General features: G+C 44.9%; 1 protein-coding gene and 1 long non-coding RNA gene across 22 annotated transcripts in view; both read left to right on the top strand.

Annotated features, from left to right (window-relative positions):
- LOC135410850 (uncharacterized) overlaps window positions 1–1,361 on the top strand; it is a 55,284-nt gene extending 53,923 nt beyond the window's left edge. For all 4 annotated transcript variants that reach the window (XR_010428912.1, XR_010428911.1, XR_010428913.1 and 1 more), the window contains one exon: window positions 20–1,361. This is a non-coding gene — a long non-coding RNA (uncharacterized LOC135410850). The remainder of the gene's footprint in view (window positions 1–19) is intronic.
- A 2,780-nt stretch (window positions 1,362–4,141) lies between these two features.
- EHBP1 (EH domain binding protein 1) overlaps window positions 4,142–18,126 on the top strand; it is a 212,299-nt gene continuing 198,314 nt past the window's right edge. For 5 of the 18 annotated variants that reach the window (XM_064647682.1, XM_064647679.1, XM_064647686.1 and 2 more), the window contains exons 1-2: window positions 4,694–4,882; window positions 5,678–6,090. In XM_064647682.1, the coding sequence (XP_064503752.1) occupies window positions 5,987–6,090 (104 nt within the window). In that variant the 5' untranslated portion in view covers window positions 4,694–4,882; window positions 5,678–5,986. Of the gene's footprint in view, window positions 4,246–4,376; window positions 4,590–4,691; window positions 4,883–5,677; window positions 6,091–18,126 lie in introns of those variants that run through there. The other 13 variants (XM_064647690.1, XM_064647681.1, XM_064647674.1 and 10 more) reach the window with 9 other exon arrangements.

Below are 18,126 nucleotides of genomic sequence, written 5' to 3'. Positions count from 1 at the left end.
TGATATGCTTTCGTTCCAGGGTATGATAGGAACTGGGCTGTCTGATTCTGCAATGTGGGAATCGCCTTTTCTCAGCTGCCAGTGTCAAAGTCAAGCTTGCATTGCACAAATAAAATGGGGTATTCCACACACACACCTGCACCCTTTCAATTGTCACTGATATTTAGCAGAGGGAATATTCAAAACATTATTCCCTCCAATACAGAATGGCTGTTGGGTGTTACCAGATCACGTAAAAAGACATCTGAGGGGAGTTTTTCCAGCAACAAACAAGAAACAAAGGGAGGATTTAAAAAATGTTTTGCTACGTATACTGTTATGATTTTTTTGTGAATATATATATATATATATATAAAAATTAATGTTGGGATGTGAAGAAACAAAGAAAAAGAGCAGGCAAGTGTGCTACCATAAAATGTAGCATGACTTGTTACAGAACTGAATGTTACAGGGTCAAGCATCAGGTAGGGACATGTGTTGGGGACTAGGATGGTACTTACACTTATTACTGAGGTCAGTGCATATTTTCCACTACCTTATTTATGGGATCAAAGGTTTGATGGGATCTAGAAATCCAAGCACATTTAAAACGTGGCAGATGTGGGTAACCTCAAGTACACAGCCCATCGCCTCAGAAAGAGGAATGTTCTTGCAAATTTGACATAATCCAATTAGTTGATTCCCTCAGTGACATTTCTGCAGGCTCATGTACAGAGGGACAAGGAAAGGGAGATTTATGACAGCTATTCCTAGCAAAGGTCATTTCTTTATTAGTGAACAACCTGTCCTTAGTCATGCTGATGATGAGGCGTTGAAGGATAAGGGAGAGGCTGTGTAGCTTTAACACTTAACAGGGAATAACAGCAATAGAGCATAGATCATCCCTCTACTTGGACCAGGAGGACTGAAATCTCCCACCATCAGGCCAAAGCCAGAGAGCAGGAGGCAAAATCCAGGAAAAAAATAATACATGGGGATTTCTGTGGAGATTGTGAAGGAGTTTGGATGGTTCAGTGTCAGCACAGCAGGGGGGAAAGAGGAGCCACAGAGCATGAGTATGTTTTTGGATAGGATAAGTGTCCTTGGTGGAACCAGCTGCTTATAAAGAACCTGGTATGGTTGCTCTGGGGAATCCCTGGTCAGCACTGCCAACTTCCCAGTTTGAGCAGCTCTCAGCATCCTGTTCCATGCCATTTCCAGAACAACACAGATGAGAGCATGCTCAAATATATACAAATACACTTCCTTGGCTGTCCTTCCATAGGCAAGGAAAGCACCAGATTTGACAGGAATATGGTTTCAGTAGATTGTGACATACACATTATGTATTTTTAAACAATAAACCAGCATCTACCTATTCATCAAGTGACTATTTTTCCTGCTTGCAGAAGAGAAGGTATTTGACACTGTACATAAAATGATGCATCATTTTTTTCATAATCAGAAGGACCCTTCTGGGAGTCACAGAAGAGTTGTTCACTCAGGTACTGACCTTAAAGGTGAGCACTGGGTACTTTGGTGTAATTAGCTGTGCTTGTTTTCACCATCAAGCTCACAATACTGAATTAAGTAAAAATGTGACAGTTTCCCTAGACCTTGGCTCAGATCCTGAGCCACCCTCTGGAGCTGAGCTACGGTTTGAGCTGGGTCACTGGCACAAACCAGGCTTGTGGCTGGCAGGACCAGTCAGGAGATCTTTGCAATATGGGAATGAAGTCAACAGGGAGGTTCCTTGCTGACTCATCTGAGTGCTCTGACCCAAGGAAGGGGTTCTTCATCTATGCCCTTGCTAATCCCTTTTTGCCATTTATTGGGTCCTTTGGGCTGTGAGCTGCCAACAGAAGTCACACGAGCTTTTGAGTTGGTCTGGTATGAGGCTCAGTCCAGTAACCTCATAATGCTGTGGTGGCCTCTAGCTTTCAACCTCCAGCTGAAGATCTTGCCCTTCCTTCCACAGTAATTCTTCACACCCTTTGAAATCTCCTAAAGCTTTCCCCAAAATTGCAAGAACTGAGGAGTGCTAGTCTTAAAAATTGTAAAATAAATGGATAATTTGTAGGATAATTGCCTGTGTTATATTTCTCCCCATGCCACAAAGGAAAAAGCAGCCTTATGCCATGTACCTCCCAGGCCTGGTGTAACTCGAATCCAAAAGCTATGAAGGAAATGGAAAATGTTAATAAATAATGACGTTTGAAACACAAGTCACTGAACAAACCACCAGATCTTCTCCATTTATTCCACAGGACAGAAAATGTCTATCTCAGTTTGAGGAAAATAAGATCTTGGTCAAAAATATGTCTTAGGAATTAGCCTGAGTGCTGCACGATATTTAGGAGATAAATCAGAGAAACTTACGGATTAACTTTTGGTAATATATCAGAATAAAGACAAGTTTTGAAATAAAATCAGCACAACTGATTACTGGACATTTCCCTAGTATGAGAAACTAGGGGTCTCCTCAGGTCCACTGGAATTTCATATTACCTTGTTTGATCCACTTTACAACTGCCAGTTTTCCATCTGGTATTTTCCAAGTCAAAATCAAGCATGTGTGTGCTCCCCACTGCATGTTTTCAGTCTGATGTGCTCTGGAAATCCTGGCCTCATTTCCCAAATCCTAAGCAGGTGATCTGCATTTAATCAGTGGATGTCTCCCTCAAGTGTGTTGGAATTACTCTGTGTACAGACCAGCTGCGAAACTGGGACAGAAACATTAAGATAAATGTGCAAAATCTTCAAAACTATTCTGGAAAAAGAGCATTTCCGAGAAACTCTGTATGAGTAGTACAACTGCCTGTAACATTTCCAGTGCACCACTTCAGAAAAAGGAGAATCACTGCCTTTCCCAGGCAGCTCGGGTAAGGACTGAAGACTGGCACACTATAAGCAAAGGGCTGACGTTTTCAATAGCCCAAATATTCACTCTCTCCGAAGTAACTTAGTTCAGCTTAGGCCTGTGGCCATCCACACAGTCAATCTTTCTCTCCTTTCACTCCAGCCACTAAATGCTGGCAGCCTCTGTGATATGGTAGCACAGTCAGAGGCAGCTTAGGAGAAAGGAGGGAAGCACTGGTATAAGGAGCTTCCCAGTCCGTGGATCAGGCTTGGACTCCATTTGGTTTGTCATGGAAAAGAACACAGAGGAGGACTGCAAAGCCCCGAGGCTTCGATTTCACAGCTGCTCTCAGAGCTCTACTGCATTATCTTCCGTATTTCCCTGTGCTTCCACTCGATAGATGGCTTAGTTTCTGATTTGGCCGGCTGATAGGTTTGGGATTAGCTCCCACAGATCACACAACCACCTCACCCTGACTCTGAGATTCAGTGAATTTCAGAATCATGGCAAATGGCGCTTTGGGATCCAGAACTTAAACACACGCCTACGAGTGTCCAGGAGGCACGTGGGCAGCGAGCAGCGTGGCACTTTCTCCGTGAACCAGAATATGCCTCCGTTTAAATATCAGATCAGTGCTAGAACCCAGCACCGAGCGTTTACATCTGGCTCCCGACACCACCTCAGCGACACTGCACGGTGGGAGAAACATTCAGCCAGCCTGGCTATGGGGAATTCACAGCCACATCCCACCAGGATCGCCCCCCTCGCAGCCACTTTTACACAGACCTGAGCAGCCCATCCAGCCCCCAGCGCCTGGGCGCGGCTCCGCGCACGCCGGTTAAACCGGCAAAGAAAACATCACCCTGCCCGCGGAATTTCATTCCCACCAACTTCCCGTCCCCACGCGAACTCCGGAGCCCCTCCCGCACGGGGGCCTGCGCTGCGGGACTCGGGCTGGGCCTGGCGCTCGGCCCGACCCCTCCTCAGGGCGGGCCCGGCGCGGGGACCGTCCCTCGCCGTGGCTCCTCCGCCCCGCCCGCCGCCTCCATCCGCCTCCCGCGGCCGCTCGCTCGCTCCCTCCAGCCGTCCCGCGCCCACCTCACGGGCGGTGTCTGAGTGTCCCTCCCCGGCCCCGGGACGGCGGGTCCCGGGGGCCGCGCGAGACCCCAGCCCTGCCCTGACAGCCCCGCTGCCGCTTTAGGAAGCGCCGCCGCCAATCGCCGGGCGCTCTCGCGCTGACGGGCGGCCGCGCCCACCTATCGTGTGGCTGCTCCTCACAAGAAGCCCCGCCCCCTCAAGGCACGCGGCAAATCAGAAAAAAGACGGGGCTGTGGGCGGGAGGCGAGGCCCTGCGAGCCCCGTCTGCGCTCATCGCCCCCCTGCTCCGCTACCCCTCTGGAGCGCAGGTGATTGACAGGGGCGACGCCCAATGAGGCCCTGCGGCTCCGCGGCGCGGCCAATGGCGCGTTGGGGGCGGGCGGCGGGGGCGGTGCGAGCGGCGGGCCGGGGCGCGGCGCGGCGCAGCGCCTGCGGGAGGGCGATGGTGGCGGCGTGAGGCGCGGGCTTGAGCCGCGCTCTGCGTGTCCGGGGCTCGCCATGGGGCTGCGGCAGGACGGGGGCAGCCGCGGGGCGCTGCCGCCGCCGCCGGCGGGGCTGCCGCAGTGATGGGCAGCGGCAGCGCCGGGGCTCGGCTGCCGTGTGGTGCCAGCGCGCCCGCCCGGCGGGGCCGCCCGCGAGGAGCCGGCGGCAGGTGAGTGCCGCGCACGGGGACCCGCCCGCGCCGCGCCCGGGGCCGCCCGTTCCCCTCCGTGCCTTGCTCGCCGCCCGTTGGCGTTTTTTCATTTTTTTAAACCTTCTGCGGCTCCCGGCCGAGGGCGGGGGGCGCTGCCCCGGCGGGCTGGGCGCGGAGGTGACACGGGCTGGGCGCTCCTCGCCCCGCGGCTCCGTGGGGACCACCTTTCCCCCGCCGCAGGGGGACGTTCTGCTCCAGGTATCCTCCTCGCCAGCTTTGATGCCATCCTGCCTACCCTGCCTTCTCGCCAGGTGCGGCCAGCTTTTGCTTCTCTGTATTCCTAATGAAGAGGCTGTTTCCCCCTGCACCCGGCAGAGATGCCGCTTTCCTTTCGAGGGACGAGACCCACCTGGGTTTCTCCTCTCGCTTTTTACCTCCCTGATGGACCATTTCTCCGTGCGGGATGGGGAGACGTTTCAATTTCAATATGATGCAGCGAGGAAGATGGGGAATCCTGGGTAGTAGCCAAGACTCGGGAGATGCCCCTTCCTCTTTCATCCTCCTCTTCACCCTGGCACGGGCATTTGAATAGTAACACTCCCTTACCGGCTTCTTGGCTGGTCCTTCTCCTTGGACAGAGAAATGGGAACGGGAAGAGTGTGTATGTGTAAGAGAGGAAACAACTGTTACACCTTTTGTCATCAAGACAAAGAACTTCATCTCCCTGTGTCCCTCCCTCTGGGTGCATATTGGCAGCACCTCAGCCACTTTGCATTGCTTCCCGGAGATGCTTCGTAGGGAGATGCTTCATAAGGATCTGGTGTGGCCCTGACCTGCCCTTTTTTGTTGTTGTTGCCAATTATGATGGTGCTGATAAAAGGACATGTTGATATGTTTCCAAACAGTCTCGTGGTTTGCATTCCTGAAATTGCTGCAGCATTCTTATTTATTTATTTAATTGGAGGGGTGGGGGGCTTGATAACAGGAAGGGGGTATGTTTTTGTAGTTTACTGTAGTTGTTTGGAAGGTACGAGGTCACGTGCAATTGTAGCACTGTAGTGTTGAGTATATTAACTAGTGCTTTCTCTCTCTGTCTTGTCTTCTAGTCCTGCAGTCTTCACTTCATCTACTGTGCAAGGAATGGTGATTCTGTGAGAGAACTGCCTTTTGATTACCTGTCTCCTGCTATTGCTTGCTGCTCCTGGCCAGTGATGAGCCATTCAGCTGGACTGGGATTTACCGTGAAGAAGGGAGAGGCAGAATATGAATTGTAGACATCCTATCACGTTCCTCACATACTGTTTTTACTGTATCTGTATATAAACCTGCTAGTATCAAGCACACACGCTCTCTTAAACCTACATTGGTATTCACAGACTTGCTATTGTGTAAGAGGACTGGTATTTTTCCCCACTATGGCTTCAGTTTGGAAAAGGCTGCAGCGTGTTGGGAAACATGCATCTAAGTTCCAGTTTGTGGCCTCTTACCAGGAACTGATGGTCGAGTGCACCAAAAAATGGTAAGAAGTGGCTCATGTTGCTGCACAAATGATGGAGTAAGATGCTGGCGGTGAAATAGGAAGGATGTTGCTCATTTTGTATTGTTTGGTGTGTGTGTACTGCTTTTGCATCCCCTTGCCTTCTCTTGCCTGCCCACTGCAGAGGCAGCTGAGTGGGGTGCTTGTCTTTCTCAGTGAGTGCTTGCTTTGCTGTGTGGTTGTCCTGGACCTGCTGGGTTTGTTCTGTATTCTGAGGTTTTAGGCTGGCATTGTTTTTACCTTGCAGAGGAGGGTGCATTTATTAGCTTGGCATCTGTGACATGTGTGACTTAGTGGTGTGGTTTTGATTGTTGGTTTTGTTGTTTGGTTTTGTTTTTTGGGTTTTCTTTAAGTATTTCCCATGAGCTGTTTTCCAACTGCCAACTCAACTCATCATGATGAGTTTTATCTACTGACACTGTTGTTACCTGACTGAGGCATTTGAGATCAGTCCTGGAGGTGGTGGTGGTGGGATATCTGGGGTGGATGCCAGTTTTGATTTTTGACTTTCTTACCTGAAGAGGTCATGTTTCTCCTTCTCTTGCTTGTTCCTTTCCATCTTTTAACGGGAAGAGGCAAGAGACAGGTCCTTGGGAATTGCCTTAAGGTATCTGTTTAGTCAGACAAGAATTTTGTGCAGTGGTGGTCCAGTTGGATGGCTTTATAGCCAACTAGACAGCAGTTAATGGTTAACGTTGTGGGTCTGGCAGCTCTTTCCTTTGCAAAATGAGCTTAAATAAATCTGCTAGGGAAGACTAGAAGCAGCTTTTAAATAGTCAGGGAAAGATCTCCATGATACAACTGCTGTTTTATATGTTTGGAATATTGATGTTACTGACATAATTCCTCGCATTAGCGTGAGCCTGTAGTGTCAGGGGATGAAGAAAATACTTTCCAGACCTCATGGACTGAGATGTTCAAATTGCCTTGTAATAAACTGCAGCCTCCTTTCTAATACTTGGCCTTTATTCTTGTTGGCAAGTTTGGCACTTGCATTGGCTGCTTTCACTGGTTATGAGTAATTGCCTCTACAAATTTAAATTCTATCTCCTGGAGTAGGAAATCTCTGTCAAATATGCTGGAGGGCTGCTCACTGCTCTGTCTTAAAGAAACACTGTCAGTTTAAACATTTGGGGTTTTTTAATTGCAAGTTATCTTCGTGCCCAAAATGTTCTGAAATATTACTAAGAAACAGAATTGTTTTGGAAGTTGACCTTGCTTTCACAGAGTAAACTACAAATAAAAACATTGTAGAAGTTGAAAGAGGCTGTTGTGATTATCTTGTGGGATCTACTGTCCTAAAGAGGCCAAAGAGTTTTCCACAGTAATTTTGGTTTATCAGGTTTATTTCAGCAGTTGGGTTTATTACTTTTGATGTTCACTTTGCATTAACAAGCCTGCTTTAGTTTCATTTTCACTTTGATTCACTCGTTTTTTGAGAATTTGCAGAATGCTTCAGCACTAAAATATGAATCCTGCAGGGGAATGTTCACATTGGAATTGCAGCTAACTGTCACTTCATACACAGAAGTTCTCTTATGAAGGATCTTATTATTTTAGAAACAGCTCATTGGTTAATCATAACTGAGAGTGCCCACCTAGCAAAATGCCTGTGTGTGAAGCAGTGGAACAGCCTTTCAAAGACTCAGATATGCAACTAATTTTTAAAAACTAGGTCATCTTTCTGAACTTTCATTTTGTGTTCTTGAATATAATTATAGGCAATATCAGTGCTTGTGTTGGTTCTGACAAAGCAACAGTATGGTGGTGAAAAGTGGATGAATTCTAGGAAAAATAACAATGGGGAAAAACATCACTCACATGGTCCTTTGATTGTGAGCTTTTTGATTCTGCTTCCTCTTATTTGGAAAACCTTAACAAAAGTGTTCCTTAAGCATGCAAGCTAAAATACAATATTTCTGCCATAAGTCAAACTTTTATATGAAACGAAGGGGTAAATATTTATTTATTTTGAGAGCCTTCGACTAAATCTTTCCTTACCTTTGGAGAAGGTACAGTTTATATACATTTTTTGTGCATGCTGACAGGATCACTGCTTCATCTGTTTCTAAGTCTTGTCTCTGAGTTTGGCCCATATAAGAACAAAACAGAAGAAATGAACTCCATATGCTGTTCTTGCTGAAAGTATTCAATACATATTAAGTGTCAGTGCTGTAGTCTGTAGTTTGTTTGATTGAAATGTAGTAAGCAGTAAGTTATTTTAATGTACTGGCATTTTAACAATGCAGTGTTTCTGGAGGAAAAGAATGCTCCATTCATATTTTAAAATAAATGACAATGCAGCCATAAACACACTAGCACTGAAAAGTGTCTGTGAGCAAGGATTGTGCATGACCAAAACAAGCTGTGTGCCTCTTTGTGAACTGCTGTCTTCTGTTAGGTCTACATTTGTCTGACTCCTCAGAGAAGGACTTGTGTGTTAGGATGTTTTTGTACCGATCGTTTATGGTGTGCAATGTCGAGTGTGTTTCTGGTTGGATTTAATACTCTTTGTCTCCTCTGGACTTGTATTGATTTGAGTTTGTTGTTTGGTTTTTGGTGGTTTTGTTGTTTTTTTTTTTAAACTTAGTGTTTAAAATAGCTCCTGCCCTTTTTTCTGGAATTACCCTGGCTGTGTGGAAAGTTGCTACCACTCTGGTGTTGCTGCTTCACTCTTTTAAAGGGTTATCTCTAGGTACAGCACCGTTTGTCCAGATTAGGCTGAAACCTCCTTTCGTTGCTTTTTCTACTTTCTACAATTTGTGATTCTTGTCCCTACTAATGATTAGAGACAGCCACTCTCAAATGATGGCTTTTCATTGGTGGTGTGTTAGGGGGGAGACAGGTTGTGATGGAGTGTCCACTGTTGTCATCGTTCCTTATTTTTCAGATAATTAACGGTACTGAGTCACTTCTGTGGCATTTTGGCAGCTCCCACTGACCCAGACCTAATTACTGTGGCTGCTCAGTACCTCTGAAAAATTGAACACTTGGTTTATTTAGAGTCTTTCATTAAAATAAATAAACAAACAAGTGTAGTCTTGGTCTTTAATATGGATTAGTGACTTCTGCTACGGTGAAATCAAAACACTTTGCATTAATCATATAAGCACTTGATTTTTTCTTTTTTTTTTTTAAAGATGCTTACTTGGAAGTGCTGGAGTGTGTCATCCTCCATTTACCCTTGGAATAAGCTGGGGCAGCTCAGGATTTTCTACCCAGCCTCTCCAGTGAGCTGCAGTCCTGGCCTGAAAGGACTATATGTTGATAGGAAAGAGTTAATTTAGTGCTAATCCTCAGTACAGGGTCATTGAATAAAACCAGAAATCAGTCTCATTCATTGTGCTTAGGCTCCTACAAAAAAAGCTGTATTTACTACTCTGTGCTGTCAGAGCAGACTAGTTTTGTGTAGGATAGAATCTGGGCATCACTGGCAGGTGTAATGCTGTGACTTGTGCAGGGGACCCAGTTCAGTTCCTGAACATTGGTGTCAGATGCTGTTTTGAGATGCCTTTGGGTTTACTGTCAGTCCCAGCTGCCAGTTTGGAGAAGCCCAGGTCTCCTGTTGACCCTGTGTCAAGCCTGCCAGCCTGGCAAGCATCTCTTGTGTACCCTGGGGCTCCCCAGCTGCTGGAGGCCTCTGTTCAGGCAACTGAGTCAAGGCTTGTCTGAGATACAGGCTCAGCAGAGGAGGCTCCCAGGAGGAAAGTTGTCCTTTGGACCAGAGATCAGTTCTAGTACTTGGACCTGAAGCTCTGATAGCAGTTTTATAGAGCTGCTGAAACATCTAATGCTGAACACATGAGCTCTCCAGGGTGGCGTTTGTGTTTCCTTATTGTTGTGTGATATCTTGCAAGTCAAGGACTCAATAGAGGCTTCAGATGTAATATCGACTGGTTTCCACAGAGAATGGCTTAACTTACAGAGCTGAGGTTGCCAACTTCCTAATGTGTCATTGTCCTTTAGATGCTTTTATGAGCAAGAAAGCTGCTCACCTGAACCTGGGTGCTAACTGCTTATAAAGGCTGGAAAAGAGTAAACATAAAGAGCCTTTTCTACAGGATTTGTATTCAGGGGTTGCTTGAGAGATAAAGAAGTATGTTCTTTTTGTACAATGTTTGTAATGTTTGTCATCTACATGAACTGCTTTGCTTTTAAATCCTGCTTAAAACAGTGAGCCATGATGTTCTAAAAGGGTTAAACTGTTCTTATGTTTAAAAGCCTTAACTGAAGACAGGTTTCACGTCCGTGAGGCAAGTTGCCTATTTTTATATCGATTAGGTACGGTCTGAAGTAGGTTCTGTATTTTCAAATATACATCTTTTTCCCTTGGAAATAAAGTAAGGCTTAATCTTTTTTTTTTTTTCCAACAGGCTTTAGCCATCTGTTTTTCTCTTCTATTGTAGTTTCATAACTGGATGCTGCAGGAATCCTAAGATTTGGCATGCACTGTGCATGGAAGAGAAATGAGCTTTCTGAGATTCCACGGTTCACACTGATCTGCTTGCCTTCTGCTTTCCAGCAAACTCATCAGTGCTGAAGGCCACCAAAAGAACTGGAGTTAACTGGTTACTGTAGAAATTCTTGATTTCCTGTACAGAGTCAGACTGTCACATTGCTCAGTTAATTTCCTTGCTTAATTTCCCCTTCGTTAGAGGGGATTTTGTGAGTACCCAAGAGCTTTTAATTATGAAGGGTCATCATATTGAATCTCTTTGAGTCAGTTTTGCCATGAACCATGCTTTTTTTCATCATGGGCTTGCTCTGCTGAGTTTTTGATTGTATTGGAGTGTTAGTTATATAGGTGTACTGTAACACTTACAGCTTGTACAAGGAAGGCACCATGCAATTTCCTCTGTATTTTAGCTTCTGTTCTCCTCTCAGTTAAATGGTAGTCTGTCCTTATACTTTTGAGATCTGATGCCACACCAGATAAACCCCATTTGCAAATATGCTTTAGCATTTTCTTTTCCTTTCCAGTTTTAACTGAGGACTTTTTGAGGACTTAAATTGTGTCTCAAACTTACTCTTTCCAAATAATCACTACCAGCTGCCTTACAGCTGTCTTGTTCCTTTCTTTCTGCAGTCAATTAAAACAGTCTTACTGTCAACACACAAAAGCAGTTCTCCTCTGTCACCTTGCATCTCTCTTCTTTGTATCCAAAAAAAAATCCGTGATTGCAGAAACATAGATTTGCTCCTTTGGACTCTCTGCCTGACTTCTGTCAGGAGGTTGTCTACCAATCCTGACTCTTTTAACACCAGCTGCTTTCCTTCCCTACCATACCAAGCTCGCCTCCTAGCCCTTTTTACAGCCTTGGGTCTGTTCCATGGACCACAAGTTAGGAATTTCTTGTCAGAATTGTTGGCTGCATATTGGCAGCAAAGAGATTTCAATAGGAAATCTGAGGGTATATGTGAAATCTTTGTTGCTGCTGACTTTTTAGGTCGTCAGTGCTGCTTACTTACACCCTTTTTGTATTTGCAACAACTTTTTGACAGTATTTATAACTCTGCGTCCAATTCCTAAAAGACAGAAACAGGCACAAAGGTTAGTATCTGTAAGGTAGAAAGATTTGTGTTTGGTTTAAATACTGGTTCTGAATTTTATTTTTCTCTGAGAGACAGAATTCTTTTCAGCAATTCCTTGGCATTGTTTACTCCCCTAGCAGTAACAAAAATAATTATCAAAAGCAGAAAATGTTAGATTATATCCAGGTGTATCTTAGTGTATTTTATTCATTCAAGGAGACATCCTCACCCCTTTAACTGACCACTAAGTTATGTTCTAACACAGCTTTATTTTTTGAGAGAGAAACTGCGTAACTTCCTCACAGAGCTTTTCAAACAAATAAAACCTTGCTCTGTTCCTGCAGGCACTGTGGTGCACACATGCACTAAAGTGCATATACTGTTCGTTTGAACCCAGTGGACTTGATCTGGAATAAAGAATGTTTTTTGGGTTTTTTTGCAGGATTGGATCCTTGTGAATACTCTTTTCAATGCTTTGTGTTATGAGGTTAAATAAAATGAAATATTATGACATTGTGTAGGCCTCATCTGAGCTGAGTCTTCAGTCTCTTAGACTGCTCAGGCTGTATAGTGCCAGTCTGCTGCTTCAATTAGTTTTTGATTGGTTGGAGAGAGCTGAAGTCCCTTTCACAGTTCAGTGTGAATAAGTAGAGGAGGAGGAGGCTGGTAAGGTTGACTAAATCTGAGGAAACTCTTCTTATAAAACAAACCCTTCAGTTACGGTAGTAAAAGCATTCTGCTTGGGTGGCTTTCTGAGAATATGGGTGGGTGGGTGGGTGTGTGTTTATTTACTTCTAAAAGCTTTCCCAGTTTACTCTGAGGAGAGTGTGTGAAGTGTGTGTTTGTTTCCCTTGCCCCTCTCTCTCCTTTCACTCCTTGGGGTAGAAGCTGGCCCTGGCAGGCTCTTTGATACGTTGTAGGATGCTCCTGAGCCACCCTCTGCGCAAAGTCTGTCTTGTGTGTCCTCAAGTGGACTCTGAAACACAGGAACTGTGCAGCTGAACTTTTGTTCCTTATTTTAAGATATGCACGTAGCAGTGGGGTAAATAAAGCCAGCCTTGTTTTCTTCCTCTTCCTCATTTGAAAAATGTATTTCTGCAGCATTCAGTTTCTGTAAGTGCACCAGAGCCTCTCATCTGGGAAGCTGTGTGTTTTGACAGTGGAGGTATAGGGTAGCTGTGGCTTTTGGCACCTAGGAAGGCATTGCAGGGACTTGGGAACTGTGGGTTAAGCACGAGCTAAAATTAGCAGAGCCACAACTAACATTGCTGTTGTCTAAGGCTCTGACTTCTGAGGTTTTCTGGCTTCAGGAGCGAAGCGAGATGTCACTGTCCCTAAGTAGTAGTTGTCTTGTGCCCTGAAGCAGAGGTAGGGCAGCAGTAGGGCTGTGTGGTGTGTGAGTATTAACTACCATCACCTTCAGCTCCGATTTGTGAGGGGAGTGTGAGCTGCAGCAGCTGAGGAGCCTGCACACCTCTCTTATGCTGCCTGATGCAGCGGGGAGGAAAATCTGCCTGAGCGGTGAGATGAGCCACAGCTGCAGGCAAGAGCATCTTAAAATACTTCAGCTAAATCACCCAGATCCTGAGTCAGTGCCCTGTGCTGTCACTGTAGGGCTTTAAAATGCACAAGCTTTTGAGATGAATCAGAAGTGCATGCCCTTCTGAACTGTAGTTTCTAGCTGCCTGCAAACCTGTGAAAATGAGCAGTGCAGAAGTAATTCTTGTTTGCCTGTTGAGGTTTCTCTTTGTAGTGGAGAGTCATTATTGGGGGTTCTTTTTGTTTTATTATTATTTAAGGAGGCTTTCTTGAGTATTATGCCAAAGCTATGACCAGGCTCTCCAGCTGCCTAAATGTCTGCAGCTGCTGAACTGCAATCTCTGTGGCTCTGTGTATTTATTTTAGAATAAACTGGTTTTGGGTTTTATTTCATGTGCACACTCAGTCTCCTGCAGTTATTTTGTGGGCTTTGTTTTGGGTGAGCTGCTGTATCAGCTTAACAGCACACCAGCAGATCTGACCTTTCTTTTCTGATGGATGTGTTTTGAAAAATTATTTTGGTGCTGACCAAACATCACAAGGGCAAAACAATCTCTAGTTCCAAGAACAACTGAATTAAAGCAATACGGGGTATTTTAAGACTCTCTCATATCACATGAGTTTTGGCTCCCATGTTACTATGGTCCATATTACTACTGCTCATTTCCTTTGTGCCACCTCTGCAAGCACCGGTCACCCTTCATGTTCACTGCCTTCTTGTTCTTTGCCCAGGAAGGAATGTTTGCTTCCTTGCAGCTGTTTGACGGGCCAGAGTTGTCTGGGGCTGCCTGATGGGTGGCATTGGCTGTTGTGGTGGGAGATGTGTGTTCTGATGGGCGTGCAGCTTTCCTGGGAGCTTATATTCATCTCCACCTGTTGGGACAAGCCCCACCAACTTTTGCGTAGGCCAGGCAGACAAAAGGCATTCCCTAAGTCAGCTCTGGGCTTTCCATCAGATATGTTGCTGCATGATGCCCTGAGACGATAATTGTCCTGACCTCTCTTTAGGGCTAAGACTAATGCTAATGCAGTGATGCCTTGTGTTTTTACATCCAGGGTCATAAACTGACTTTCCCCTCCCAGCTGCACTTGGGAAGAGTATTTGCATGGCCAGTAGTGTCAATATCAAAAGCTATATTAAACAAAGTAATTGGAGAATCTGGATCCTTAAATGCAGGTTGGCAGCACACTGTACGCTGCTGCTTCCTCAGCTTTCAGTGGCTGCTCATTAAGTAAACTCTGAATTCCTTTGTTTATGTCAGTACATAGGAAGAGATTTAAAAGAACAGAAAAGGAGCTGTCAAAACTTTTTTCCAGCAAACATCTAATTCAGATCTGTAAATTTCCAAAACAATCTGTTGCTGATTTATCTGTGGTTGATTAGCAGAGGACTTAACCTTGACTGCTCCTGGTGACACCTGACATAATTATAGCTGTAGAGTCCCAGCTCTGGCCATGCTGGCAGCTGGGCAAGTTCTGTTTGGCTGTTTTTTTCTAGTTGTACCTGTCTTTTATCACACTGTAGTTTGTCTCTCCCTGTAGGTAATTTGAGCAATAGTTGTATAAAGCTGTGAAAAATTTCAAGAGAACAAGGTTTTTGAACTCCTCTTTTCTCTTCAAGAGCGGATCTTAGCTGGATAGAGTACTTGGAATAAGTGTCTCTTGAGTGAGTGAATTCCCCTTGCATTCCTTTATCTTTGACATGTAAGAAAATTTTAAGAATGAGAAAGTCCCAACCCATTTTTCACCACTTCCTCTCATACCACAAAAATCGAAAGAATTTATACCAATGTTATTTGGTTTTGAGGCATATTTGGGATGGCTTCTGTTTACTGTTAATACTTTTTGAAAGACATTTTTTTTAAAATACCTAGAACAATGGAGTTTCCATTCCTGTTTTTGGGCTTTTTGCATGTAGAAAAGGGAATTATAAGTTGTAAGTTGTGCTTTTATTTTTTTTTCTTTTCTTTATTTTCTTGCTAAAGTTGTTTACTTTAGTCTGTTTAGATGGCTGCTCTGAGCTCCAATGTCTACATGTCCTTTCAGGATACCAAAACATAGACAGTCTTAAAACAGTAGAGGAATTATTTCCCATAGGTTCCTTTTTTCTTACAGTAAATGGGATTTGATTTTTCAAATTTTGAACTGAAAGATCACAAAGAGTAATCTTTACACCCTGAATTCTCATAGTCACTGATGTAATCAAGGGATTTTTTGATAGAGGATTGAGAAGGCATGTAATCACCCACACTGCTATAATGGTAAACATCTAGTGCTTGAGACATGATGCCTCCTTTGATCCATAACTGTAAGACTGTCCAGTTGACTGGGGTAAAAAAAAAAGGGAACTACTCTTCTTTCCTGCTCCCACACTTCCCTTCTCTCTTTTCTGGGGGGAAATGCTGTGCCAGCTGAAAGCTAGCAGCTGCAACTGGAGAGTCCTGGAATACAGAGAGCTTGGCAAAGCATGGGATGAAGGCACTGCCCCTGACACATCATCTGCTACCTGTGGAGCTGTGGCAGCCCACTGTGCCACACTGCCTTGTCAAATCTGCCTTAGTTCCACACCAACACTGCTGTCACTTCCCTAGAGAGCCAGGACATCCCTTTTCTCTGGGCATACAACACTGCTGTGGTTGATGGGTCTGTGTTGTCAGTGGTTATGACAAGTTAGCCTGCTGTGGTGTTGTTTTTGAACCTTGGGCCTCTCCCTTACTTTTAGCTTTGCTTCATAGGGGAAAAGCTCTTTTGTGATGTTAAAACACACCTGAATTTTCTGTCTGGCCAGAAAATCCAGTGTTGCATTGGAAAGTTTCAGCAGACAATTTCAACCAAAGTTTGTGGGATGGGAACCTCCAACTATTGTTTCCATGAGTTTTGTGACAAAGGGCCTCTGGACAGAAGAGTGGAGTCTTGGTCAGACCCCACTGCTGCGAGCAAAAAGCCGGTGACTTCACCCTTTATTAGACACTGGAGAACCTGCAAGGGTGAGAGCTGCTGGCAGCCCAACCTCTCTCCCTCTGCCTGGAACTCTGGGTTTGTGTCAGTTTGTGCTTCCACGTGGCCATTTGTGCCAGTGTATTTTTGGAGCAGGGAGCTGCTAGATACATTTCTGTGTTTCTCTGCTCCCCATCTGTTCCTGCAGCCACCTCCTGCTCTAGCTGCCTCGGGAAAAGGTCTATTGCAAGGGGCCATAAAAATGGGCATTACCTGTGTCTTCAGTTTGAGTTACCCCATCCTGGTGCTTGGTGTTGATCTTACCCATCACCTGTAACTTCAATCTTGTTGGTAGTGTGGCTAATCCTGTGGTATCACAGCATATGGCAGTGCAGTCCCTTGTCTCCTATCCTATTGCTGCACTGGGAAACAGGAATATGGACATTTTTGCCTATAGGTTCAGTCTTCTTGTCTGGAGTGGACCCTAATAAAGCATTTACAGTGTGCAAAGTCTGCTTCCTCCTGGGGAAAAAAATGCTGACTTCAGTAAATGAATTTATTTCAAACAAACTTGGTCTTAGGGAAGTAGATCATGTGCTGTAAGGGGAAAGAATGATACTACTTCTTTTAGCAACAGCTGTTAAAAGGAGGATGCTTACTTGATTTGCAATTAGTGATAAAGTCAACAAACTATAATTTAAAAAAAGAAAATTATCTTGAGCTACTCTTGACTATAGTAAGACTGCAATTTATCCTGATTTGTTTGTGTTCACCTCATTGTGAGAACTGTTAGTATCTCTTATGGCTGACAAAACCCCATTAAGACCTAGAGAAGCAGAAACCTGTTGCCTTGTTACCCTCACAGAATGAGTTGTCCTACCCTCCTCTTCCTCCTGGGCTGTGCCGTAGGTGGGCTTAGAGAAGACTTGGTAGGTCTTCTCCTAAGGGGTTGGTTTCTTCTTTGCTGCCATAGGAAGCCTTCTGAAATGGTCAGCCTTGCAGGCTTTTCATGGAGGCTTGCAGGCTTGTCTTGTTTTCAGCATTGCTCAGAGATGAGCAGGATGGGCAGTGAGGTGAGCTGAGCTGATGGAGAAGCAGGGGGAGTGGGGGACATGAGGAGCAGAACACAAGGCTCTTCTCCCTGTTTGCCTGTCTTCAAGTCTGTCTGCACAGGGGGTACAAGGCAGATCCTGCTGGGTTTGGAGATACAAAAACAGTGGCCTAAATATGAGCAACCAGTGTGTGAAGCAAAAATAATTATTTCAGGGAACAGCCGCAGAGCCTTCTCGTGTTTCTGCCGACATCATCTCTTTGATTAGCATGGAGTTTATTGCTGGGATCTCAACTTCTTATACTGGCCATCTCTTACAGCAAAGAAGATAAGGTGGGGAGTTGATTCTGGAAGTTGGTAACATGTGACAGCAAAGTCACATGTCATAATGTGTCACCTGTGCATAATATGTACAAATATATAGTTCAGCATGTGTATATAAAATCAATGTATGTTATTGAACCATCTCAAGAGGGAGGAAAGCCTGGATGCTGATGGTGAATAGCAGGAGGGGTGGCTGCTGCCAGTAAGGGACAAATTTGTCCATCTTTGGTTACTCTGGGAGATTCCCAGGTGTACTGTGCTGCACATGGGCTGAGCAGGGCCAGAAGTCTCACTCTCCTTACAACCTCAAGCCATCACGCTGATAAATTAAGTAACTTTGAATAGTGAAGTATTTTATGCTACTGAAATGCTTAACACTGTAGTAACCTCCAGGCCTTTGTTCTTCTGTTGAATACAATCCCCATAATCAGCTGTATTCAGATTTTGTGTTTTGTTCAGGCAGATGTTTGCTGACCCAGGCCGTGTAAAATTCTTATGACAAAGTGTGCCCACTTTAAAATGGGAACTTACTGTGTCACGAGCTTTCAGACTTGATTTTGCTGAACAAGCAATATGCACATATGTGTACTTGAACCTTGTCTATATGTAGCAGCTCCACTGTCTTACTGTGCCTT

Source organism: Pseudopipra pipra, chromosome 3, assembly GCF_036250125.1.
Source record: "Pseudopipra pipra isolate bDixPip1 chromosome 3, bDixPip1.hap1, whole genome shotgun sequence".
NCBI classification, from domain to species: Eukaryota; Metazoa; Chordata; class Aves; order Passeriformes; family Pipridae; genus Pseudopipra; species Pseudopipra pipra.
The sequence above is the reverse complement of the archived record's forward strand: the minus strand, read 5'-3'. Positions and strand labels throughout refer to the sequence as shown.